General features: G+C 42.5%; 1 protein-coding gene across 1 annotated transcript; it reads right to left on the minus strand.

Annotated features, from left to right (window-relative positions):
- Nucleotides 1–427: 427 nt before the first annotated feature.
- CDAN1 (codanin 1) lies at nt 428–27,951 on the minus strand. Its single transcript, XM_042863475.1, has 28 exons — nt 27,841–27,951; nt 24,989–25,689; nt 23,528–23,752; nt 21,172–21,365; nt 20,623–20,742; nt 19,850–19,928; nt 19,344–19,464; nt 18,229–18,338; nt 17,544–17,633; nt 16,434–16,509; nt 15,249–15,457; nt 14,407–14,521; nt 13,482–13,625; nt 12,665–12,831; nt 12,011–12,092; nt 11,234–11,323; nt 10,092–10,146; nt 8,998–9,131; nt 8,216–8,319; nt 6,647–6,796; nt 6,139–6,202; nt 5,577–5,655; nt 4,433–4,590; nt 4,186–4,293; nt 3,732–3,795; nt 2,469–2,671; nt 1,645–1,752; nt 428–1,093 (listed from the first exon to the last, which is right to left on the minus strand). The coding sequence occupies exons 1-28, from the start codon at nt 27,934–27,936 to the stop codon at nt 968–970; spliced, it is 3,972 nt and encodes a 1,323-aa protein (XP_042719409.1). The 5' UTR covers nt 27,937–27,951; the 3' UTR covers nt 428–967.
- Nucleotides 27,952–27,994: the final 43 nt, after the last annotated feature.

Below are 27,994 nucleotides of genomic sequence, written 5' to 3' on the forward strand. Positions count from 1 at the left end.
AAATGGAACTTGCACCCTGGCTTTATGATCTATCCACAAAAGCAAGGAGTGCACACTGCCCACCATAAAAAAGGTTCCTTTCATACCATCTCTCCAGAAGGTGGCACTGCTTTTTTCCCTGCTAAATTTCTTGTCTGTTCTTCTAGTCTGTAGTTTACTCGCTGGAGTATTTCCTGTCCGATAAAATTCAAACTCAAGGCAAGAAGGATTATAAAAAACAAGAAATAGCAGCTACATACCATTTATGTTCACATACTATAAAAAGAGTCATAAAAATACTGCCATCTGCCTTCAGTGAAAAATATAATCAAGTATTTTCTCCCTTATTTCAATTAAAAATTCCAAGAAATAACAAGGTCTGTTTCCATCAAGAGGTGGAAGAAAACTTAACTTAATCATCTACATCCTTTAAGAATAATGTTACACATTTTCTGGTGTATATATATTTAATATGTTTTAACTTCTAAAATGAGTCTTAAAAACATTAAAATCAAATATTCGAAATTGAGCTCACAGTGAAAAATAAATACGGGCTCATCTTGCAGAACAGGTTACCTTTTCCCTCCCCTGGCAAGAAACCGCATTAAGTTCAGAGATGAGCCAGTCACCAGGAAGCAATCCCCCTGCTTCACAGAGAGACTTGTCCATTCAACTTGATTCCTGGTTTGACCACAGTCTGTTACTGTACAAACACAAAAGTGTTCATGAGTCTGAAAAAACAGCTGCTCTGAGCAATGATCAAGGTGCTTAAAGAACTTCTGACTTGGTGATCTATTTGCTGATACGAATCCTTCAGCAGTCACCAGTGCAACACATCCACAAACAGAAAGACCAGTGCTGGTTTCGCACATAGAGACCTCCTACATGCAATATTTTCCCAGCAAGGACCTCACAGTGCATTCAGAAACACTAAAAATTCCACCTGCATCTTCATTAGTAATTTCTATCCTCAGAGAGTCCATCTCCACTAACTTTGTGCTGTCACGGTACCTAGAGATTGTCTGGTCAGGTCACAGGGGTTACTCCTGGGCTCTTCCATAAGATGCTCCGATAGAAATAAACTGGAAATGCTGCCCAGAGCTTTTAAGAAATCCTGCAACAGACAAATACAAACCTGAGAACCTTTATCAACAAGTATCTATCTCCAACGTGCAAGCATCACCACATGTGAAATAAGAGCAACTTTGCAGCACAGGTCTCAGGCCCTTCCCTGTATTTTGTGCCCCCTCCCTAGAATATTCTGGCTTCTCTCCCATTCTGGTTGTGGGAGGCAAAGAGGCCTGAAGGTGAGTGCTCAGCTAGGCCCCTTCCCAATAGGTCACTCTCAGCCAGGGCACTGCAAATGCATACAGGATGAAGTAAAAGATGGTAACTGAGCTGGTCTCCAACTTGGGTTACAGTTTTCTCGGCAATGATTCCACTGCATGGGATATTCTGGATTCAGTCAGGTACAGATTTCAACCAAAGCATTAGTTACAGTAACAAGTTATTGTTAAACAATCCCTTTGCTGTATTAAGCAGGAAATGCAGACAGGACACTGTTAACGACTGCATCTACAGGAAACTGAACTACAAGGATTTACTATTCTGTAGCTTTACTTTTTGCTTCACTTGTTACTCACACACACACACCTAATTACTTACTGAGGGCCAAGGGAACTCTTCAAGGCTACGCAAGCAACTCTCTATTTCACTGGTCCGCATTAGATCATATTCTACAAGACCATGAAGGATGAAATGGAACAAATCCCACTGCAGAGAAAAAAAGAAAAGAAAAAAGAGATATCAACATCTCAAAAATAAGTGCAATTTGTGTTTGTTCCCTTATCTCAATATAGTTCTTGAGTTGCTTGCCTGGATCAGAACATGGATAAAATGAACAAAAGGATAAAACAAAGAGCAACATCCAAAACAAATAAGCAAAATTACTTTAGTTCATACACGGTATTCTACCATAACATTTTCAAAACTAAACATCTCTAGTTCTCAGTTCCAAAACATACTGTGTATTTAATTCCTGTGTGTTCCAAACAGCTTGAAAAACATTCATATCCTTCCCAATTAAGCTGGTTTCAGCCTGCAACTAGGCAAGACAATTTTCAGCTTTTGCTAGTTGAGGATCTTGTAAGGTAACACCACACGTATACAAAAAATGAAAGCTAAAAGAAGACACAGAAGTGACCAATTGCACAGTCACTGTGTTCAGTCCTAATAATCACTTACATCCGAGTGGCCATTTCATCACTTGCTCCCAAATTAAGTTGTGCCTTCCCAACAGCCCCCAAGGCAAATACTGGAGACTGACCACTGTGCAGCCCTCTTTTTCTCTATCCCTGTGAATGAAGCCTGATGCTAACAGCCTTGCTCCCACAAGCAATCAGTTCACTCTGCAAGTGAGATAACTTCCATGCGTATGTGTCACACTAGAGCAGGTAACTGGCAACTCCTCAGAGACGAATAAACCCTACCTCTTGCTGCTTCACTTCTGCAAGATAGCCAATGTTCTTCCTGCTGAACATCAGCTGCACAGGAACAGGTGTCCCAAAGTCCTCCTTCCAGACAGAAAGCAGCAGTTTCAGAAGGTCGTATGTGGGATTATTCTTCACTCGGAGCCTCTCGGAGCTCTCCTCTGGGGGCTTGATCCCAAGACTAAGAGGAACACGACCTGAAACTGCAAGAAACAGGAGGAAGATGAACTTCCGCACCTGTGTGTTTTCTCTACAGCCATCAGCTCAGTCCAACAGCAGATTTTGCGTAGCTGATAACTAAGCAATCACAAAAGCAGAAACACCTCTTGAGCGTAAACCACTGAACATAAGGGGAGTAGAGTCTGAAACATGCAAAAGTGTGCTCTGAAACTATACTAAGAGACATTATATGGGAATATATTTATATTTCTCTGAGATAAAGAAGTCAGTTGGCATATAGTCCCAAAATTATTTCAGTTTCTGTTCAGTCAGCCTAACATTTAATAAAATAGGAACTAGGTGCTATTCCAAAGAAAAGAGTAACAAAGGAAAACACCATTTAAATCTAGGAAAGATTAAGCAGTTGTACATAGCTTTGACTATAGGCAGAGTTTACACAAGTGAAAGTAAAGTCCTACAGTATTTAACTGCAGCTAAACATACACAGAGGGAACAGTATCAAGTCTTCCTAGGTACAGTCTAATGGAAATGGTCAGATTTGCATTGTTATCCCCTCAAATGACATTTCGATATATTGAGACATGGACCAAGAAGTGAACTCTGTAAAAAGTCCTAAAAAAGTTTCTAAAAATGGTGTGCTCAAGAAGAAAACATCTGCATACAGACAGCAAGCTCACACTAAGAAAAGTGACAGCTTAACTGATTAGAGCAACAGGGGGAAAAGTAATTTTAAAAAAGCCATGAAAATATAATTGAAGGAAATAAGGTTTTCAGTTCTAGGTGCGAAAAAACCACAACAACATTTTTAGAAGAAAAACACAGCACATTTAAATAAAGATCTCAATAAAGGAAAACCAATGAAGATGTGAATAAGAGCACCAGATATGAAGGACAGTTAGTAACCTCCACAGAAGGTGTAAGGAAATAAAAACCATCCAGATTTGACAAAAAAAAAAAAAAAAAAAAAAAAGCCAACAGACTCAATGGCACCAAGAGAACCAAAGATCAGCAGTTCTGAATAACAAAATCTCTGAAGCCAAGAATTCAATAGAAGACTTAAACAGCTCTTCATGACTGACTTACCCAGCAAAGAAGCCAACTCAACCGTGCACTTTGCCAGCTGCTGTTCTGATGTGGGACACATGAACTGAAAAACAGAGAAAGAGTTGCATCTTTGTCCCCACACTGCAAACTGGACAAAACAGGACTTCACAAGGGATAAAAATATCAAGGGATAAAAGCATCAGAGAATAGGAGGCAGTTTACAGTAGGAAGCACAGAGCTGCAATCAGAAGACCAACAAAGACTGAAAGACAAGATCCCGAAGGACAAGGAAGTCCACAAAGGCAAGCTGCAACTAACGAGCACATCTGGAGACTAACAAACGCAATGCAGCTGTTTCAACTTTGCAAACTTGAATTGAGTTTGATGTTCTCTGCCTGAACTCAACTGTGAGACAAGGCAAACAGGCACAAAGGTGGCTCAAAGTAGTCCAATGTTTTCACTGTTATCACTTTTGCTGATTTTTAACTTTTACCTTTCTGCACCGAAGCGTCTGACTCAGTCGACCCAGCAAGCACTCCAGCCAGCCAACATCAATCACTTCCCCTTCATCTCGTGGGCCCACAGCAATGCAGAGCACATCCTTGATGAAAAAGACAAAAGTGATTGAGCTGCTAATATTCTGTACTTTCCATGAAGAGATCATTGGCCCTACGTAGAGGAGTGCTTTTCAAACAGGTGAAAAGTAGAAAGGGAGTAAGGGAAAGACAGCAAGCATGTACCTTAATCTCATTGATTATTTGAGAGGGAAATGGCACACGGTGCAGACAGCCCGGGGAGCAGTCCCTTCTCAACTCCACAGGATCCTCATTGGGCAAGGGAAGTCCTGGGACTTTCAGCATTCTGTTGAATGTTGCCTTCACTTCTCTTTTAATCAGTGCTACAAAGGAGAAAAGAAAAAAAAAAAAATAACCCATCTACTTCCACTTTTCTTTCCAGGGAGGCAGACAACCTGTTTCCAAATGCCACCCATATCTGCTTCTCATTCTGAGAGCTGCTGTGAGTGAGGAAAGGACTTCACAGTTTCATACCCGCCTGACTCTGAGCTCCCACTATATTAATGGCCAGAGGCACAAGTAAGGAGCTGCCCATTACTACCAGATACCACTGGGAACCCATTTCATTTTCCATCAAAAGTGCTTCAGTAGCTGTAATGAACAAAGTAGCTGAGCCAGGAGGCTCGTTCATTACCAAAGAAGAAAGCTGAATCAGCATGACAGTTCAACCACTGTGCCCACAAAAGATTTATGTTTTGTACCAAAATAAATTTTGACCAGCATCCAAAACACTAATCTCCTGCTGCTGCAAATGGTGCTGGATAGTCTTCCCCAAATTCTTGGCAGCATCTCCTGAAACAGTAGATTTTGAGAGACTCTGAAGAGCTGCCAGAGCACTATTACAGATTAAAAGGATTACAGTTGCCTTCAGCCTGCTGAAAACATACACAGTTGAAGATGTGTTTGTTGTACAGAAGTTTTCAGAAGTTCTCTACGTATACGGACCATAAGGTGGCTTGACAGTTGTCTGTATCCTACATTTGAAATGCTATGACAAACTCAGCCAGAGTATTTTCAGAAACTTTCATTCTTACCATCCTAATAGCCTTCATAACTAAAAATCACTCACAAGGGCCAAGACTGAAAAGTCTCTGAAGAAAATTCGTGGAGCTAGAAATCACTCCCTTTATTACTAAAGGAGGGACAGAGCAACTGCATGCTTCCCAGTAAAGGAAAAGGGAACACACTTCCTGCCTGCCTCCGCTCTTACACCTAAGTACTTCACGTAGCACCAGATTAAACTTCAACCCCTTGATCTCAGAAAAAGAGTTTAATATACAGGCTAGAAGTTCACAGTGAGGAAGCTCACCTGCAATGTTAGCAGAAAGCCAGCCACAGGCCTTCTCAGTAGCCAGCTCCACTGCAATGTCTTCTGCACTGCTCAAAACCTTCGCAGGGAGGAGGTGATAGGAGGCTTACTACCACAACGCTAACAGTCAGTGAAAAAAATCAGAAAAAAAAAACTCCAGAGAGATACAGTTTAATATGGACATGCAATATTTAAATAGAACATCACGATTTCTAGACAAACCATTAACTCTGAACAACAGAACAAACCCCACTGACTCCATACAAAAATTATCAACTATCTGCAAAGTTGATTTTAAAATCAGAAGCGCTATCCTTGCAAGATATATGTGATTTACCTACCACTCTAGTCACAGCAGTTAGCTATTGGCTAGAGCATCACTTTAGTGTGATATCCAGGCACAGCCTGACAGGGGTGACTCTCCTTAGCTATCAGGTTCTACATCAGCACATCAGTAAATTCCGTTGTCCTAAGCTATTAAGGGGTAAGTGAGGCAGCAAGAGAAAAAAAGATAACAGATTCAGAGACAAGGCCTATAAGAAGTCTTTGTGAAAATACGTACTGCTGCAGATGTTTCTTCGGGCAATAAGACCCTTACCGCCTCAGGACCTTTCTTTTTGCAAAATCTGCAAGAAAATAACAGGTCTCTGTATTACAGAAAGTTCTTGGACAACAGGCAGATATTCATTACTGCAGGAATTTTCACATGCCCTCCTACAGTCAAAATTAGTTGGAAGACTACAGAGAAATAAGCCAAGGCAACAGGACCAGACAGGAAAGAATTACAAGCCCTCAAGCAGCAATACTCAGTTTTCCAAAGAAGGGCAATACAACAACTGCAGTAAATGCCAGTTTGGAGTTGGATGCAGAGGGACAAACAGAACCTTTATTCCTTCCTACAGATATGGCGTTATCTGGCTGGAAGCACAGCAGACAGTCGCCCTAAGAAGAGCAGAGGTCAGGGTCTGTAATTACCAGAACCTGAGCAGGACAGGCCAAGCCAGATTAGATTTACAGATTCCACAATAAGAGAAGGAAAGGCACAGATTTAAATAACTTCTCCTCCTTACTCTCTGCCTTTGATAAGTGCCTGGGCTCCTTCATCATACAGATGAGCGCACACCTCTTCAAGCAGCTTATCATGATTAGCATCCTCCTCCTTCACTTTATCCTGCAACATGACTTCAGCCCTTTGAACCAGCTCTGCTACCAATGTCGCCCTGTGAAAACACAACATAAAACAATTCAGACATACTGAAATCAATAAAAGGAACAATGCACGCTAACTGTAATCAGCTGGTTCCCTCATTTCAGAATACCTCTCTCTCTCAGGCAGAAATGCAACTAGCTACTCTAATAAAACAGTATTAATCACACAATTTCTTTGTTGTTGTTAATACCAAAAAGGTAAGGAAAAAAGTAGCAAGTAGAGATATCAGAATAGTATTAACACTCCAGAGTCAAAAGTTTGAGTTTTAACAGAAATAAATGGTTACACGGTAACTTTTCTGGCACCAATACTTCTACAATCTCAATGAGTTCTGGTCAGAAATGCAGAGATGTCACCAGCAGCACAGTACAACCACTGCTCCTCAAAGACTGATACTGCTTAATGTCTTTAAGTTGGACAACTGGACAGAGTAAATCTTCAGCAAGTTTATGAAGAGCATGTAAGGAGCCAGGGCTATCTCTCAGAAGGACCCCGACATGGTGAAGAAATGGTTTGATAGTGGGGTAATGATTCTGTACTGGGTATAAGGGCCAAGATCTCCCAGCCAGGACAACTCTCCAGAAAAGGATCTAGCATTCCCAGCAGACAGGCTGTACCAAAGAAGAGTGGCTTCTCACTAGCCTCAGGTTACCAAGAGCGCAGTCAAGAGGAAGCTACAGTTCCCCTCACCACTGTAACACTGCACTTGAGACCACTAACACAGCTAGGATGCTAGAGCACACAACCTACAAGGAGAGACTGGGGGAGCCTGGTTCATTTAGCTTAAAGCAGGTGAAGTGGGATGAAAGGGTCATAGAGAACACAGAATAAGACTTACAGAAAACATACAGCAAAAGTATTAAAGACAAGATACACAAGCTGCAACAAAGGAAATTCTGATAGAATATAAGGAAAGATTTTTCACAAATACTGGTAAAATTATGCATTGAAACAAGATGCTAAGAATGCTGAATCTCCGCCCTGGAGGCTTTCACACGTCAATTGGACAAGATGCCAAGCAACCTGACCTAACTATAAAAGTGCCCCTGCTTTGAGTGTGAATTTGGACAAGATGATGCCCAGCTTCCAGTTCCTTTCAACCTACATTTTTCCATAATTAGCAAGAATGCTATGAAACAGATATTAAATCTCAGAATGCTACTTCATGTTCACATTCCAAGTGCTCCACAGTCATGCAGTCCTCCTCTTTACATCCCATCACAAATCCTCCCCACGAAGGAAATCTGATGTCACTGGACATAACGTCATAACCCAGTACAGCCTTGGTGTTCAGCTGTACAGCATGCTCTGAGGGAAGCTTTCTTTCCCCCATTCCTCCTCCTCTGCACGCACAACTTTCAAGATCATCTCTTTGCCTCGTTAGTACTATGTTATTTCTTATATCGCAGAACAGATCACCAGCACTTACTTGATGTGCTTAACACAGTTTGATCCCACTCTCTCTGCCACAAACTCAACTGTTCTCCGCAGAGAGGGAGGCTGGTTGTGGAAGAAGGCCTGTTCCAGCTCTACCTGTTCAAAAGAAAAGCACTACAATTGATTAGAGCACTCCACCCACATCCTCCTCTCCTCATCACAGAAGCAGACAGAACTGCCATATGTAACTGTGCTACAAGGCACATAATTTGCCTACACTTGAGTATTCTGCTCCAGCAATATTTGGTGCCTCTGTAAACTACCCATTCCTCATTTCCTCCTAACCACTTAACTCAAAGTTCATGATCAGTGTTTACGAAGCTACAAAAGCAAATGATCAGTAAAGAGAAGAATGGGAAAGCTCTGAGGGCAGCTGCTAATGTTAAGTCACCACATAGGGCTTGTTTTTGGAAACAAAGAATCCTCTACCCAAATGCCTGGTAATTAATTCTGCACACTCCTACACCCTACAAAAAGCATGGCTACAACCTAACTAAAAGCAGTTGGTGAGAGATGTGCCAACATTTTATGCTAAAGAAGAGAGAGTTATTCTAAGAATGCTTATTAAACTTCTCTAGATGTCAACATCCATGTGGTTTTCCAGCCACGTGATTTAACCAGAATAATGAAAACTAAAGACTGACAGTCAAACACAACATTCCTTGCTGTCTAGGTCCATACTTTTCTTTCCCTAACATTGGGATACTACTGTGTATCCTACTACCATGCAGGGAATTCCTCCTACTCTGCTTTCACTTGTGACTTCCAGATTACCTGCAGTTTCCGTTGTGTAATGGAAGTCTTTGGTGCCAAGGACTCTGCAGCTGTTGGAGTGATTTTCCTTATAAAGCCACCATTTTTTACTCCACTACCAGCCACAAAAGAGGCAAGTAGTTTCCGCAGCTCTCCTGTACAGGGAGACATGTAAAAGCAGTCATTATCCCATAAGCAAGGGAACAAACCAAAAACTCAGGGAGAAATTCACATTGTCAGTCCTGTTTCCAGAGCAAATTCTTTCAGATTCTGTGAAAGCTGAAGTTTCAGAAGAGAAGTTTCAGAAACAGAGAAGCATTCCACCTGTGTAACTAACAGGGCAGAGTAAAGCAGGCTCCAAAGCTAAACCAGGATCCCAGAAAATTCCCTGGCATGTACAGACTTGTTCAGAAAGATCAGAAGAAGCCATTTCTATGAAACCCTTTTTAGCACAGTAAACAGAAATCATAACAAAACCTACAAGGACAACAAGGCAAGAAAGATTACAAAAGAAATACAACAGAGTCAGAAGGAAACCACAGGGGAAAAGCTCAAAGAGCTCTTCAACCTCTAGCTTTTATGATGCAGGATACCAGGGTTATCACACAGTTTTCCTAGCAGCTAAGTCCCAAGAAGCAGAGAACCATCCCATCATCTAGCATTCTGTTCTCTACACATAAAGACGCCATCAATTATTCCAAGAAAAAGATGTCTGAGACAACAACCTGATAAAGCAGCAGAGCTCAACAGGATTCTTCCCCTCTACCTAATAACAGAAACACCCAAAGTTCAAGATACTTCTCACAGTACAAACACCTATACCTAGGATGCAAAAGTTGTATACTTACTCATTATCGTGTTTCTTTTCAGTTTGTAAAGGACGAGCTCTCCTTTTCCTCTGCATTCAAGCTCTGTACAACTGCCCTGACTGTGTAGCCTCCCTCCCCTAGAGTTACCAAATAACTATTCTCAGTTGCAGGTGTTTCCAGATTTTTAATCAAGGTTCACTTACACACAGCTGAGACCCAAAGCTGTGAGGAGGGGTAAAGAAAGACAATCCAAGGACTCACAGGACTAAGGAATGCTTTAAAGGACAAAAAAAATAAAATACTCACCAAGGTAGGGGCAGCAGGTATAAAGTAACTGCTGATCCACCAAGGGGACAGAGTCCTAGCAAGAGAACAAAAGAAAAGCTGAAGGAACACAGCAAGAAAGAAATCTTATACACGTGGTCACATGCAGGTTTCAAAACTGCTATTCTGTGAAAACAACAGAAAAGGCTAGATTCCAAATTCACAGTAAAATTACGTACTTTGCAGTCCAAGTGTATCTCAATCTTATCTTCTGATCACTGTCAAAGCCCAACTAAATTTTGATAGTTAGAAAACCAGGACTGTTGCCACAGTTGCTGTTTGTAAAACAGGAGCCTAACCATAGAGCAGAATAAACGAGGAACACCTGCTGCACAGTAAGCCTCCACAGGTGTCTTCAGCCAGATTTGCTAGAACACCACACTATGGAGTAACACCACCTCAGTATGACACAGTACAGGCAGAGGCACTGGAGGAAAAGCTTTTTCTGATTCCATGGGCGTAGGCAGCCATGTTGTGTACTCATTTGCAAAATATTCAGTTACCTCTGCATCTCATCTCTGCCATTAAAGAGATGATGCAAAACAGAGGTTTCTAATTTGGACAAGACTTACATATGTCTTCAAAAACATACTGCTGATTTTTCACAGAATACCATCTATTCTCCTGCATGTCTGGGAGTTACCTGAACACATACTTCTCTGCTTGCTCAAATTATTTTTAGTTTACTCACTCTTTATCATGCAGCTGGTCAACATGTGACACCAAAAATAGTAATCTTGCTTTGACAGACCTATTGTACTATTTTTGTTGAGTTCACAATTACTATTAGTTACTTGAAGGAAGAACTGCAATTTAATCAGCTCACCTTGTATTGAGATAATCAGAGAACACTATACGATCCTCCCACATGGCATCCATTCTATCAGCCACAGCTGAGATGCCCTTTGCCTGACAAAACCGAGTTCTGAACACATACAGTTGGCAATCCAGAATGCAATGCAAACTAGTGACTTGGACAAATCAGAGAATGACACTGGCCTAGATAGTCTCACTCAATGCAGCTGCACTGATGCCAAGTTCCTGACAAAATCTGAAATTCCTGAGGCCACAGTAGGTCCACCCTCAGCCAAGGATTCAGAGGGCCTGCTACTGCACTAACTCACCAAAGCCTGAGCAGATGTCACAATATCCATCACCAATCCCTCCTGCCTGACATCTGTGGCAAAAAACAATTCTTCAGGGACCGATGGAACCTGAAACAGAAACCCCAGTCAGAACAGCCCAAATAGCAGTCAACTTACACCATTTCTGAAAAGAAACTGTGAACTGAAAGAACACAGTAGTTTTTTAACCATTAAAAAAAAAAAAAAAAAAAAAAACAAACCAACAAACAAACATAACAAGGATCCTCTCTGTCACAAGGAGACTTCGCTGTAAAATTGAAGATTTAATTTAATCACTAATATGCATGCCACCTTCCTTAACCTCCCCTATGGTATCTTTAACCTTTTCTGCAAATTCCTGCTAACAAATCACCTTACTTCCACCTGAAGACACAAAAGAATTTTAAAAGTTTATCACATGCCATCTTTTGATCCAACAAAAAAATCCCCATTCATTCGAGGACACCAGTTAGCACCCCACCTTTGTGCCCCAAGTTCTAACATGAATTTGCCAATATTCTTACAAGGATGTGGATTTAAGGACCAAGTGTGCTCAGCAGCAATTAGAATTCATACTGGGAAAAAAAGTTACTTCACACAGTTTGACTACAGGACAACAGCTCTCTATTAGAACACAGAGGATTGTTTGAACCCCAAAGTAGCACAAGAAGAACCTAGTAATTTCAAGTGTTTTAATTCATTTCAGTATTGAGTATTTATTGGGTCCTGTGGTCTGCCTTTTCTTTGGGGAAAATCTGTGTGCACACAATAGACTACCTGAAAAAGCCAACCCAGAACTGCAAGGATCAGCAGTTTGTTCAGGAAACTCATCTCTTTGTCTTCAGAAAGGACCATTAGCCTGCCATGCATAAAAAGCAACAAAAGGCAGTGTTAGATTTCATTACTGCAATTCACTTTCAGGAAAAACATTCCAAACTACTCAGTTTCTAATCATATTATTTGTAATCATGTACACATTCCCTACTTGTTTGCCTACAAAATGGAGGGCAAATTCTACTCTTTTGCGCATACACGTTTGAATAATGTGCTGAATAGTGTTAAGCAACTCTCTAGAACGTGCTTGAAATTTTCCTCATGTATATCACAAAGAAAACTCAAGCATTAATTAGGCTCTGCTCACCCTGCAGGTCTGAGGTTTAAATTCAAGGTTTAAAACTTGCAGCTGCAGATGTGGAATGGGTGAGTGAGAAGAAAAGAATCTTGTTTACTCAATGAACATGAACTTATTGCATCTCTCTCTCTTTGTTTAAAATGCCCTCCCTCTGTAGTGCTATCTAAGATATGAATGCTCATGATTTGCACACAAAAAAATACCTTTACAAGAAATTCAAACTAGCACCAGCATGTATTCTCAAACAAAACCATGCACAAAAGAGCTTTTTGAACTGATATATTTTCCCAGGCTCTTACCTGTATACCTGCAGCAAAAGACAAAATACCTTCCTATAGTAATCAAGGAAAGGAGCAATATGATCCACAAGAGAAAGAAACTCCACAATCCAAGGAATAGTGAGGACAGAACGCTGATTCCGAATGGATCGTCTCAGAAGCTTCAATATGTCCAGCACAGGCAAAGTCTTAATGAACAAAAAAAGTTAAAGCAACAGCTTGAAGTTATCTTTTAATAATTAACGAAAAATATTTTTCTATATCATTACTATTCTTTCTAAGATTTCTTCTGTACAAATAAAAGGAGACTTTTTTGGCTAATGACAACGTTTATCTGCCAGGAGAAACAAAAAATATGCTATGAGGGACAGCAACCACAGATCCCGCTGGGACTTTCAAATACAAGGCTGTAACACTAAAAGCACGACAGGGTACAGGTGGAGTCAAGGTTTAACAGGAGTTAAACCTTCTTGTGTTCTTTACATCACACTGCTAGGAAGCGAGTGAAAAACTACCAAATCATTCCTGGTAGCTGGATTCTACACTATAAAGGCAGACTCTATAAAGGTAGACTCATCAGTCTAGCAGCCCCTGATTAGCAAAAATAACAGCACACCTCATACCTCAGCATCAATGCATTGCTCCCTTTTTCTGTTACATAATTTTTTCTTCTGCTTCCAGCTTCAGAATGTGTGATGGGGCACAGAATAGTGTAACACCTTCCCAGGAATCACTCCCTTGCTTTGAACAGGCATAACTATTCATAATATCATTACTAGATTAGGAAGCCTGCCTATCAAGCAATAGGCCACATTAGATTGAAGCTCTTGTTTCTTACTTGGTTCCTCAATGCTACCGCAGTGTCTTGCAGGTCTCTAGTTGGTTGTTCCACAGTGCGATACGGCAAGAATACAAGAAAGCCCAGGAACTTGGCAAGGAGTCTCAAGCTTAACAGTACCACAGTGAAACGCTTCTTTTCATCCTGCAATGAATAAAAGCAAACTGGGGAATGTCACTCTGAGCTGGCAAAGCAACTACCCCCACTAAACCTCTATTCCATTCATGTAAAAAGGGCCACATAGCTTCATCAATGCTTTCCATAAATGTTTCCAAAATGCATATTTGTCACACATATTTTAAATTGGTTCTGCCTCTACTGCGTCACCTACCATGAGAAGATACTGAGAGCTTTCTAGAACAAGAAGCTGCTCAGTCATATATTCATGTTAACAACTTTGGAGACAATGAGAACTGACACTTTGCTGCCTCCTTTGCACCACAACTCCTCTGCAAGTTTTCATCTATCTTTGGCTGCTACTTTGCTAACAGTCTAAAAGCTATGGTACTTGTGAGTAAAGGGACACCTGAATAGCCTTGACCACAAATTCACTGCGTTTTTCTGCATGGAATAGCAATAATAAAGGAGCTATGGGAACTGAATGCAACAACTAAACTCAGTTGTTTCAATGATGAAACAGATCTAACACAAGGTGCTAACAATATAAAAAGAGGCTCCTCCACAGGAGATCACTTTTCAAACTAGCACATCTCATCTCTTAAGACAGTTCTATAAGACATTCTAAAACATGCAGGAATTGGACACTGTACAAATTACAGAGTTATGACAAAACAGAAGAAAGAAACCCTTGTCCCGTAAATTCACTCGTAGAAACTTAAAACAGCTTGCAACCAAAACATTTCTTTCAGTACAGGTTCAGTTCAGGGAAACTCCAGCCAGATGTATGTGCAAAATACAGCCTTACCTGTTCATCCATATCTGTTTCCCCATCACTGTGCTCATGCTCCACCAGAGTAAGGCCATCTAGCTCAAGTATCTTCAGGCACAGGCTATCGACCAGGTGCTGATTGAACTGGTAACTTCAGCAAAAGATGATGATGAGTCAGATTGGGCTGAAAATAGCAGTACAACCTCAACTAACACGCCACAAAATTTAAAACTGATCTCTCAATTATATCAAGCATTAAATGACAAACAAAGCAATTGACAGAAAACGAACCAAGTGATAAAACTAGTGCTGGCTGACTCCCTTTTCCACTCTTAAGCTCTTTGAAGCAGACACTGTTTAGTAAGCACCAGCAAAAGGATGATAATATGGACCTGTCTAAGCAGGAAGAAGAAAATGAACTTACATTCAAATCTGTCAGATATGGCAACTCATCTATGCTCTGGACTGGGAAAAACTCATTCAAGAAAACCAAGAAACTGGCTTCCATCCTCCATCTCCTTTGCTCCTTACACTACTGCAATAAATGTTTGGACAGGCTGGTGCCCTTGCTGTACATGCCTGCACTTCTCGGCACTGGGAAATGCAGGTAGCTTGTGACAAGATGTTCTGGTTCAGTGATTACACCATCCAGCCTAATGTAGTGCAGAAATGCACTTCATGCCCCCAAAAAACCCTGTCTGTTAATGTGCTCACTGGCCAAGGACATTAAGTGAGGTGATACGCAGCCTTAGAATATTGCTGATATGCTCTACCTAGGTTATACTGTGCCCCAAGGCCTCTGAACACCCCTGCTGCAACAGCAACACAGTTTTCCCCACACACCCCATGCTTCGCTGTGGAAATAGTAACCAGCTGACCTTCCTGCGCTGAGGATGAAGTCCCTGAAGAACTGCTGGCACCCTGGGAATGAAGGGGGTGGGCAAGGTCCCCTGATGCTCTGAGGAACAACAAATCTTTCCTGCAACCTCTTCAGACGGCTCAGATTATCAGGACCCAGCATATTAAGGACATCCTGGTCTGGAGTGTCGCCCCAGCTCACACCACCACCAATAGGATCTTTACACATCTTTAAGAGAGAGGAAGAAAAAAAAAAAGTAAGTAGAAAACTCATAATCAAACATCGTTTCATTTTGTCTCTTCCCCTATGCACTCTTCCTTCTTCATGAGATTTTGTCTTAGAAGGAATTCAAGCATGGTCTTTTCAGCCAGCACACACAGAAAAATCTCTTTACCTCATGTAAGACACACTACCCACCCTGGCCATAAATAGCCTAGAGATTCTGAGAGACGGAAAACACAACTAACTCAGACACATCTAGCAGCCAACATCTGCATGTGGAGAAACCTCCATCACTTGCACAGTCTTTACCTGACAGAACACTGACGCAAATTCAGATTGGACACGAGGAATTCAATAGCTCACATCTTTCATGTAATGTGAGTGGGGTTTTTTTGTGCCTATTCTGGTCACCCGAAAGGATATTATTACCTATCAATAAGCCTGCCACTTATAGAGGGAATACAGCAAGAACTTATACTCCAATCAGGAGCATCCTTTCTTTTTTCATTCCTTCAGCTACTGGTCAAAAATTCCTGCAAATACAACAGCAAATAGAGCCTGTTTGGCTGTTACACAGAAGAACGTGACACTCTCTAAAGTTAGCATAATAATGTTGCTAAGGAATGGAACTGGGAACCTCTTCATTTCATACACATCAAAACGTATTGTTATCATTTCTAAAAATCAACTGTTCTAAAACTAGAGTGTCAAGGGTAAATAACCACGAAGAATAAGTTCTTACAACTCACGACATGCTCACTGTGCCTTACAACTGGATAAGGATCAGTAACTCATCACTGATCTATATTTCCAGAAAATGCAGGAAATTCTCTTCCTGAAGAGTGGGCTGCCCCAAAAAAGAAAATGTTTCAAAATGAAAGTCTCAAATTTGCACAATAGCTTATTTCTCAGGCTGAGGAAGGACCAAATCACATTTGACACATGAGGAATAGAAAAAAAAAAGAAGAACTGAGGAACGTACCTGGGTGAGCTGCTTCTGAAAGAGCCTGGCAAAATGGCTGTGGTTGCAGGTTGCAGACAGGTGAGCCATCATGGCCCTGTGAAGGAAAACCTCACAAAATGCTGACTAGATCTTTGTGGTACAAAAATAGTATTTTAACTTCAAATTACACCAAAATCACAAACTAACAGCTTTTAAGAAAGCTATTTTCAGTTTTCAAAGGCCATGGAAAAAAAGGAGCCTCTTTGCAACCAGGTTGCAAGCCCCATTTGCTGATCACGGAAACAAAAATTCTCCCTGGATTCTTCCTTAGTGTCTACAGAGCAAACACAGCTTTAGAGACAAAAAGACTCTCTTCTTTTCCTGCAATAGTATCTTTATTTAGGAAGAAGAAGTATACATTCATCTTCCATTTCCTCCTGTGCAGAGAGCTGAGAGCTCACATAGATGCAAGTAAGAAAACAGCAGTAGTTCTGATGCCCAAAGGGGATGAACATTCCTCACTTAAACCTCAGCCTTGCTTTGGTCCATGTAACTTCAGTAGGCTGGTGGTTAAGATTAACACAGAAACCCACAAGGCAACTGCTTTCAAAAACACAATGGTTTCTTTATATATACATTGTATTTTGATACTGATTACACAGTAAATGAATAAAGCCATTTGCTTTCCACATGAAGAGACACACTAGTCTTGTTTTCAGAGCCAAGACACCAGAACCTGCTGAAATACTTACAAGAGATAAAAGTTTCTGTACATATAATACATACATGCTTAAACAAGTGGGGCACTGGAAATATGAACTATGCAGAAAAATGCACTCAAACCACAACGTACTGGTTGTGAGAGTAACTCTTTCCGTGACTGGGAACAGGGTAAGAGTTACAACAAGACTCATCATCTTAGGCCACCACCACTTACACCTTGTTTCTTTAAGAGGATAGTTGAAAATTTTACATAGAATATAGAAGCAACTTTGCACAGATGCTACCTGCCAAGAAGCACAGCCCTTTACAGTCAGACCATTAGGAAGAACATAGAAATTAGGATGCTGAGTCTGGTATGTTGCACCAGTAATTTAGCTACAAGAAAGCTAAATTTCAGTTCTAGATGGAGTTACAGAAGACTCCTACCTGATCTTGCTGCCCAGAACTCTTTCAAAGTCCCAACCAGGTTTTTCATGGTTATCCTCCCACTCACGCAGCAGTTCATAAAAGATATCCCTGTGAAATATTAAAGGAATTTCTACTCTTCTACATTTGAAGTAGCAACAACTAAGCATTTAATTGCTTCTAAACTACTCAGTGAGACTCTACCTTAGATTTAAGTAATTCAAGCATCTACACGTTCTTATACTTCTGCCCAAGCTCAGACAGAACGATCAAAGCACCCATTTATCAGACATACTGAAGACTGAGAAGAGGGAAAAAATAAGCCACACAAAATAATACCTATGAGGAGGAAAAAAGGACCAAGACAACTTGCCATTCTCCCCTCACTCTGTTGCTGCAAGCATGGAGGGAGGTGGGAGGAAGAATACAAAGCATACCAGATATATATTCAGAAGCAATCTACATATACGGTAGCAGAATGTACTGGCATTTACCAGAAGCCTCAAAAACTCCTGAAGAATTAGGCTATTCTTCACTAAAGACATGAAACATTTAGCTCCTACAGTCAAGATGGACAAAGACTTTCCTTAATTAGAGTGAAAATCTACAATATGTAGCATAAATGGGATATTCTTGACTTCTTTTGTTCACAACTATGGACAGATAATACCTTGTGAGCCATACAGTAATAGTAAAAGAATCTTACCTTTGTTTCTTAAATATGTGAAATGCTCTGTCACTGGGAAAGTTAGAACGATTGTCAGTTTCTGGCTGGAAAGAAACAGATTGCACAGAGCATGGCAGCAGCAGAGACACCTGTTGAAAACATAAAAGCAACAATTAGGCAAGCGCAAGTGTAATTTATCCAACAATCTGACACCCAGAATAAGCAGTGGAGAGAGGTGACGATGAAAACAAGAATCATTAATTGAGTTGTTCAGACTCTAGTCATTTCCCAGTTGCCAACTGCTGGTAAACCCCAACGGCTGCAAAATCTACATTACTCCACAGGCAGAATCACTCATTATGAATGCAAGCTTCTTATCTCTACAGCAAAGCAACTTCTTTTTCTTACTGCAATCAACAGACTGCAATTAGTATTCAGTGTGGAAAGAATGACCTGCAAACAGCCAAAGCGTATCTTCAACACAAGGCTTCTGAGAGTGCAGGAGGACAGAAGCCTCTGTACAATTTCTGTATTCTGTCTCCTACTTTAAAAGTATATGCCTTCAAATAACAGAAAACCTTATCTATAACTTTAGCTAAACTGATCAGTTCTTGATGTGCTCTAGTCACTGTACCTTCTTTAGCAAATGCAATGGGATGCATGAAACTAAATAGAAAATAGACTCCTAGCATCAAGCTTCAATTCCCTGACTCAGATGATCCGATCAGGAAACTCATTTTTTCCAGACTGCAAGCTTTGTTTGCTTCAAAGAAGCCTGTAACTATGAAAGAAATTCACTTCTTCCCAACTACATTATGATATTGCAACTAGCTGGCTATTTTTCTGGGATTAATGTTGATTAGATACAAATCTCAAACGCAAAACTTGGCTCTGTTTAACCACAAGCTAAGGTCCACAACATCAGGACAGCCAGCAGCAATTCACAACTAACAGTGATGAGATTATGTAATTCACTCACTCAATGAGGAAAAAAAAAAACATACAAAAACCAACTTTCAGACACTTCCCAAAGACGACATGACAAAGAGACCCACTGTAGAAGGAACGAGAGTTAGCATTAAGGCCAATATAAATAAAACTTCATCACCGCAGAGGTGTAAGAGAGCATTCAGTTGAGGTCCGCCAATATTTACCTTGGCAGTGCTGCTTTCATACGCCTGTTTGAGCCTCTCATGCAGGGTGGGAGAAAAAGCTGCAATCCGTTCATTTTCTGCCAAGAACTTCAGCGTCCCCTTTTCTAAATGGGAAATAATTCTGCCAAGACAACATTCATAAAACCCACAGACATACAGACACAAACAACAACATGATCAGACCCAAAGAAATGCTTACATCATCCTTAAGAAGCCACCAAGTAAAGAGTTCTAAGTCCCAGTCACCCTGGATCAAATCTCACTGACATCTGCAGGGACATTTTTTCTTATTGCACTCATCTCATGACTTCCCATCTCTTGCACACAGAGGCCAGTGCAAGAAAAATTCACAGCCATCCAAATTTAAGCCAAATTTAAGGGTGTTTTGAGGGAAAGTTAATCTCCAAACCTGGAATTAGTAAAGCTCTAAGATCCAAGCACACTTGCTTTATCTCAAACACAAGCAGAGGAAATAAAAAAAACCCAAACAAACCATCTCAACTCACTCATATTGATAATCCAAGACCTGAACAGCGAAGTACACGCAATTGTGCACACTTCGAAAGTGCTGCCTCCCTGATGCATCTAATGGGAAACAAAAGAAACACGTGACAACAATACCTATCACAATTTATAAGCTAAGCAATCAATAATATGCTCTGGAGGAAAGAAGGAACTGCCATATCCAAAAAATCAAATGATCTTCCAGATTGGTACTGAATTTCCAGAAGTTCCTATTCCCTGGCACCTGATAAATCCCCATCTTTCTGATACTAACGGCAACTAAACTGTTTGATGCTGTATGGGAAAGAAAATATTCCTTCTCAGCTTTTTGGCTAACAATAAGCAGAGCCAAACAACAAGCAGACCAACTGCAAGCGCTGATCAGCTAATGATGACGATCACGTTGTGTTCCTAAGCTCAGCCCTAAGAAACACTGAGAAGTAAAACAAAGGTTAAATAAATAAAGTTTTCTGAAGTTTTCATCTTAAAGCCACTCTCTGCTTCTCATACCTATATCAAACTACTGACTGTATCAAGAGTAAGTATGGATTTGCCAAAATTCATCTATATTAACAGCCCCTGCATGCCCACATTTGTGACCCATGTTGAAGTAATACCTCCCATACACACATGATTTTTGTCAGTATCGCAGATGAGTCCCACTGTGTTTTTTATGGCATTGGATACTAACTGTTCAGGCTACAGGCAACTTACCTACATCACTTTATCATCATTTGCAGGAAGGACATTCTTTCCACTCAGTTCTACTGCTTACCTTTACTTCCTTCATTGACTTCAAGGTCACTCTCTTCTTCCTCTGAAGCAGAAGTTCCTTTAGATGTTAGCAGTTGCAGAACAAAAAAAACCTCCAGGAAAATATTTGGTACCAGGTTTTCTGGAAGAGAAGACATGTGATACTAGAGATGAATATTGTGTTTTAACATGTTTTAATGAATGAAGGTAAAAAGACAGACAACTGCTCTAAGGCAAAGTTTGTAAGGAACCTCCTCCCCACACACAGCCACAGCATATATCAACAAGGAAAGATGTGTGAGGGAAGGGTCTGGTTGCTCAAATTTACCTTATCAGATAGGACACGCAACTGCAGCCTCCTACAGGTCAGAGTACCACATCATTTTACTTCCCAAAATTTTCATGTAAAATCTATTTATTTTAATAACTGAGTTGGCATAGCTTATTCTTTTAGGAGTTATTTATACACAGCAACCACGCCAGAATTTCTACTTGCTATCTGCCTTCCCCTCACAGTGCACATATGAGCTCAAGGCTCACAGAAGGGTCAGTCTCGCATCTCAGTCTTCACCTGCTATACATGATGAGTAGAGCTGTGCCAGACACTCCAACTGTTTCTTGCAGGAAACCTTTGCAGGATCTGCGCAGGTCACCAGATGGCTTTCAGCAGGAAGGCTAGCACTGCGAGTGTAAGTGGGCTTAGTAGGAGTCCCAGGATCAGGAGATATCCCTGCAGGAGAAGATGTCTGGTGCAGCAACTTGCATCTGAAATTCAAGAGCAGCAACATACTGTGTGGCTTAAATGACACACAGCAACCATGTGACCAGAAGAGAGACCTTTCCCTTCCAGCACAGCATGAAGGAAGTCCTGCAGTAACTAACCACATCATTTATACTGTCTAATCCAGCTTTTAGCATGGCAGTGCTAAAGAAACACATTCAAATTCCTACTCTGATGATGCAGCCTGTCACTTTGGATGCTTATGTTGTCTCTTTTCATCTAAATTGGTATTTGTTAAAAATATTGAACCTGTCCTCAAAAAAATAATATTCTCCATGTAATTTCTGACAGCTAGACACTGCAAAGTCTGTGAAAATAAGGTTCATCTCCAGACTCCCAGCTATATTTACAAATAAATAATGCCCTGAGAAGAATCAATATGAGTACGTGCAAAGGCAATGCAACAACTGATGAAATCCTGTATCGACAAGTTGAGCAACAGAAGAGACAAACTGCTTACTTAAATTGCTGGATTCTGAATCAATAACAATTACTCAGTTAAATACAAAGGTATTGCTTAAAAAAAGCCTGAGGTCACCCAAAATGCAGGAGCATACATAAGACACATGAGAAGCAAGAGAAAAGCCATTAACAGCAATATAAAATGACCATTTAACATCCCAACGAAACATCCACACTGTGAACATTACATCCACTTATGTCCAAATTGTCTCAAGAGTAAAATCTTTAAAAGTAACTTGAAAGGCTATGGGGAAGACACAAACATTTTTCATCACAGCCAAGAACTTTTTTGCTGGCCTAACCTCAAACTGCAGCAATGAAAAACAAATCGGTCTCAAATTGGAAGCAGAAAGGTTATTTACTAACATCCATTTTGCAATGAACATAAGCACTTGATGAATTAGAACTGAAGAAGACTACTTCATGCTAAGCACTTCTTAAACCTACCACAGTAAGCCTCCAAAAACACAGTTACACACAACTTCATTTCTCCCTCAGTGTTGTCATCCACCTCAGCATGAATTTCTCCCCTTGAGCCATTGCTCAAAAAAGAAACCCAGTTGGCTGGAGACTGTCTTAGCTTTACTGCTCACTTCCCACCACTACTGAGAACACAGCAGCAGCTCCTAGCCCCAAGCACTAACCATTCTGTTGAAAGCACGATGGGTTAGATGAGATCACCTCATGGGTCCAATCCAGCCCACGTACTGCTATTTCACCTACTTTAGTTTATACAGATTACTGGAACACGTGCTCCACTGAAGAGCACAAAGGTAGGTCTGAATCCTGACCAGTTCTGGTACAGGCCCTGTACAAAAGGGAATTTGTGAGAACCTAGTGAGTCTGTTCCAGCCTATTCTGGTCCCACTGAAGTGAACTGCAAGTCTGCCAAGGAAAGAATTCCACTCGTGTCCCAAGGAGTTTCCCCAAAAACAAAAGCTACTAAGAACACTAGCAGTTGTGTCAGCAATTATATATTACCAGGCTTTGCTTTTTTCCCAGAGCACCAACCATCACAGACTAACAGCGATATCATTTCACAGATGGAGAAAAGTCACTTAGTATCCGAGCAGCAGACAAAATTAGAAGCTGGAATTCACCTCATCTCCCAGCACACACAATTTTAGTCAGATATTTGTGGTAGCAACTTTAAAACTTCTTAAAATTGAATTTCCTGCTACCCATATCCCGCTTCTCTGACCACAAGCCTGTGTTAGTCTGCCTAAATTCCATTAACATTTTCCCCACATTTGCACTGTTAACTCATTTTTTTTTCAAACTCGACAATACCTTCTGTGACAGATGATGTCTTCAGATACACCTGATTACATGCACTCAAACCAACACATTTCACATCTACAATCTATGAAAAGCTGGACAGGAGACAACCACACATGCAAACCCATGAAAAGGCAACGGTAAGAAAGCAGTAAAGATTCCTGAAGATAAAATGAAGGTTGCCATTCCAGAGTGAGTACACCTTTAAAATGACAAGCATGAGCTAAGTGCATTAACATACTGGTCTGACAGCAGTCACGCTTGGTTTTAGACAAATTAAAGTTTAAGGTTATCAGCATCTGTTTTAGATACTTTTCTGGTCATTTCCACTTTCCTATCAATACCATCTTCAGTCAAGAGAACTAAGAATCAATACAAGCCCTTCAACACCCTGTTCAAACTGTACCGTTCTTTCTTCAGCATCTCCCTTTCCTCTTGAAGGCTGCTACTTATCACAGAAGTTGGGCTTCCCTCTTGTACAGTGGTAAAGGCCTCAGAGCTTGATCCCGCTGAAAATCGAGCAGCTGGAGACTGGCTGACAGGCGTTGAAGTGAAGCACATCTTTGGCTTTGAAAGAGGGCGTTCAGCACTCACAGGAGTTGGGTTGATTCGCCTTGATGGCTTGCTTTTGCTGAAGGAGTGAGAAGGAATTTCATTGACATCACCAAAACTACAAGAGAAATTAAATCTCAAAACTGATACACATTAAACTCTTCCAAAAGAACCTAATGCTAAAATAAAACAGATATCAAGCCAGCACTGTGAACTTCTAAACTTTATCTGTAGATAGTGTCAGTACTCAAGGAGCTATGGATGGCAAAAAACAGCCTGCTGCCCCTTGCTGCCAACACATGTAATTATTAACAGTGCACACAACAGTGACAAAGACTGCCAAGCAGCTACTCCAAAGAACTCTGGTTTAGAAGGACATCAGGTGAATTATTTTCGCATGAAACCGATTCACCAGCAGTTTCTAACAACCAGAAATAAACAAGCTACCACTATATCCCAGTAATGTGTTATCCTTAAAGTTCAGGGGAACCCATTCTTCCCGCTTACGCTACCTAGACAGGACCTTCAGGAAGAGGCTCTGTAAGAGGCACTCCTCGGCAAACACAGAGATTATCAATTTTGTGCTGGAAATTTAATTGTCCAACTAGAAAGTGATCCCTTCAGAGGCCAGTGTCTGGCTTACAGAGTAAACAGCCTGACATGAAAGCATTATACTTGCTAATAAAAGTTTTGAAGAGTGAAATAATCAAAGAGAGTAGTGAGGCAATCACAAGACAAACAGCTGCCCCAAAGCAAAAGTAGTCTCAGCAGGGAGAGAAGGGCCTGCTGAAGACCAAAGTGAATATGAGAATTAGCCATCTATTTGTCCATAACCACATGACATAAATGAAGCTGCACACTGATGTTCATTACCAGAATTCAGAAAACATCAACCCAAAAGCTTTTTTCCTTGCATCAGTAAAGCTGAAGAGCCTTCCAGGGCTGCACTTGATCAGCAATTGCTATTGTGTTAAACAAGAAACACGTCAGCATTATCTAAGCTCTTCTTGTTAGAACACAGAAGGACAAAGATGCGTTCAGCTTTACGGCAGCTGGCCTGTGCACCAGCAAGCTGCAGGCACAACACAAGTGAGAGGCTGAAGGGACACTGAGGTGAGCACACAGAGCCAGAAGCTGACTGCCTGTGACTGCAATATTCCCCTCTTCAGCAGCAGTTACAAGGTTGTTCTGGCCAAGGAGAACAAGAAGTCAGCAGCAGGGTATTGTTTGTGACAGCATTCAGAGGTGCACAACAGAACAGAACAGCAACCTGCAGGACAATCCAAATGAGACAGCGAGGCGGACACACTCTTACTTTGTCCAGCCAGAGGCGGTACCCATGGGCGGGAACTCCTCTAGGTTGTTAAGATTCAGCTGGCTGGGAGGGGTTCTAGCAGCAACAAGAGGCACTTCGCTCCGCTTCCTTCTCCCTCCACTCCACGATGCACTTTCATTCTTTCCATCCTCCTCTTCGGCCAAGGAACGCCCCAGGTCCCGAGCAACCTGCCGTCCAGAGGCACTGATAGAGCTGCTGCCCTTCCTCCTGCCCCGCCTTGCTGGCAAGGCCTCTGGTGCAGCAGCGAGGAAGCTCCCCAGGTTGGCTTTCTGAGCCGAACGCTTCTCGCTGTGGGTGAGCACAGGGCTGTACCCAAAGCTCGGGCTGCTACTGGACACCACGCTGGGGAAGTCACTGCAAGGGCTTGACAGGTTTGACCCAGAATAGGAAGAGGAACAACTGGATGCAGCAGCGGGGGAAAAGCTGGTGTCTGTGGTGCAGGAAGTCACCGAAGTCCTTTGGGAAAAGAGCTGCACTCGGCTGCTAGTCGCATGGCCTGCTCTCCTTTCTGGTCCTGTCCTTTGGCTCCTGTGGGCCTTGGAATTGGGAGTTTTAGCAGGAGTGGAGGGTCCATTAGTCAGTATCTGGCTGGTCTGCTCCCTTAAAAAATTCAGCAGAAAAGGCACAAAGTCCTTCTGAAGCAAACTGAACGATACCAGCTTGTCATGGATGTGATTCTCCTACAAAAGAGGACAAAGCATTAATATAAAGTTGCTTCCTCATTCTTTCTTTTCACTTGTCTAGACTCATTTAGTACTGCAATACACAATAAAAAACAACATGATATGCCAAAGTAGGCCAATACAGTTCAAATGGCCTTAGCACAAGCCTGAAAGTCAGCCTCCACACAGTCATTTTGGCAGAGGATTCCCAATGGAGTCACTCACTTTGGCCTCCAGTTGGGAACTAGCAGAGCTGTCCCTGGAAACAGCAGTGACACTTACTGGAGCTGTGGCCAGCAAGAGCCTGGAGCAACTGGCACCTCTGCATCCAATGTTTCAAAGTAGGGCATGGATATTCAAGCAGCTAATTCTAACATGAAAAACAAAAGCCTACAACTTCTCTGTTCCCTACTTATGCCACCTACATCCACAGAGGGGTGCTGTGAGAACAAGTGTTTAAGTACTTGGAGTCCTGTGGTGCCAAATATCAGATGATTTCAATTACATATTTCCTCTTGCTTGGGACCCCCCCAGAGAGCTAACAGATACTGCACAACTTCAACATGCATGACATTTTAAGTAACAAACCTTTAAAAACACACACACACACACACAAAAAAAAAAACTAATTAAAAAAAACACTCATAGAATCAACATGTTATAAAACTAAACAGGTGGTGATCTTCCCATGGTAACACTAGACAAAAAGACTTCATATCCCATGCACGGCTCAAAGCCTTGTACGCTAGGAAAAGTGCCTTTTGTTTCTAACAACACGCACGTTCCTGTTTCCTCTCTATGGTACTCTGTGCCATCTCAACAACAGTAGAAGCTCACAGGCAGCAACTTCCTCCTTAGTAACATGAAAATAATCGCATGCACGTTTTGTTTCATTTCGATTCCCATCTCCACTTTAAGAAAGAAGAGCAAGCACTGTTCTGGAAGTACTTCTTACAAAAGAAGGCAGTGAGAGCAGGGCCATGATCTCACTCCTGCCATCCTTGACACCAGTGCTGAAACTCTTCCTCGAAAGCATGGCAGCACAGCAGCTCCCTAATGAAGCCTGAGGCTGGCACAGCCTTGGTACAGGGCGGACTCAGCATGCTGATGCCCTGGGCAGACCAAGGCCAGCACACAAAACCCACCAGGTGCCAGCAGTGCAGAATTGCCCCACAAAAGCCAGGGCAAGATGTATTCTACCATTCCTCGGTTGCCCATCTATGTTTAGAGTTGAGACAGCTTGCGGTCTGCACACATGGCCAGTCAGCTCCTCAAACCTTTCTGAGCACAGCATGCCTTTATTCCTCTCTCACTGTGTGAGTTAACAGAGGATCATAGCTCTGCTGTAGGATGAGGGCATGCTGCCAGCTCCCAGCCTCCCACTGGCCTTCTCACCCCACACACCACCCACAGCCCCCGGCAAGGCAAACCCCCCGCTAGCCAGCCCACAGCCTCCAGTTCTGAGCAGTCAGCACCTCAAATTGCACGGCACCCGCAGGCCCACATCTGCAGCCCACAGGTTAAGGAGGGAGAAGTTTGGGGTGACAGCAGTAAGCTCTGATCTTAAATAAAGGCATTCTAAGGAGCTAGGGCTGAAAATGCTTCACGTACAGACCTTGTTCTCCACGATGTAACTTCAGTATAAGCGCTCCTGGTCAACGTGTGGTTACAAAGGCTTCTACAACCACGGCAACACCAACGCTCGGCCCACAGCGCGTTACAAAGCTCCGCGTGCTCGGATGCAGCGGATCCCCACGCTCAGACCAGCAACAGGTCGCGAGACACCACAGCGTGCGCACGGGGCCACGAGCAGCTCCCGACGCGTAGCGGGTCGCGGCACCGGCGCCGCTCCCACCGGCGAAGCGGCGGGAAGCGCAGCCCCCCGCGTCACCGCGCCTCCCCAGCCGGCACGCGGCTACGGGGCACCGCGCTCCGGGCCACGTTCGCCGCCATTCCACCTCCGCCTCGCTCCGTGGCCCGGCGAGCGGTAGCGGTCCCCCGGTCCCCGTCCCGCCTTCCCGCCGCCCGCTCGGCGGAGCTCGGCCCCCCGGCGGCCGCCCCCGGGCCTCAGGCGGGCCTCCCCCGTGCGCAAAGTTTCCCGCTCGGCCCGCGGCGGGACGCGACACCCCCCCGGGCCGCAAAGTGCGGGGCGGTGCCGCCGCGCGTTACCTCAGCCGGGCGCTGTCCCGGCGCGCGCCGCAGCCACCGCACCACGGCGCCGACCGCCACCTCCTCGCTCAGCAGCAGCTCCAAAACCGCCGCCATTCCCGGGCGCCGCAGCAGCCGCCGCCGAGCAGGCGCACAACCCGCGGCAGGGCCGGGC

The sequence above is a fragment of the Lagopus leucura genome, unplaced genomic scaffold (genome assembly GCF_019238085.1).
Source record: "Lagopus leucura isolate 7727_CA_CO unplaced genomic scaffold, USGS_WTPT01 Super-Scaffold_1, whole genome shotgun sequence".
Lineage (NCBI taxonomy): Eukaryota > Metazoa > Chordata > Aves > Galliformes > Phasianidae > Lagopus > Lagopus leucura.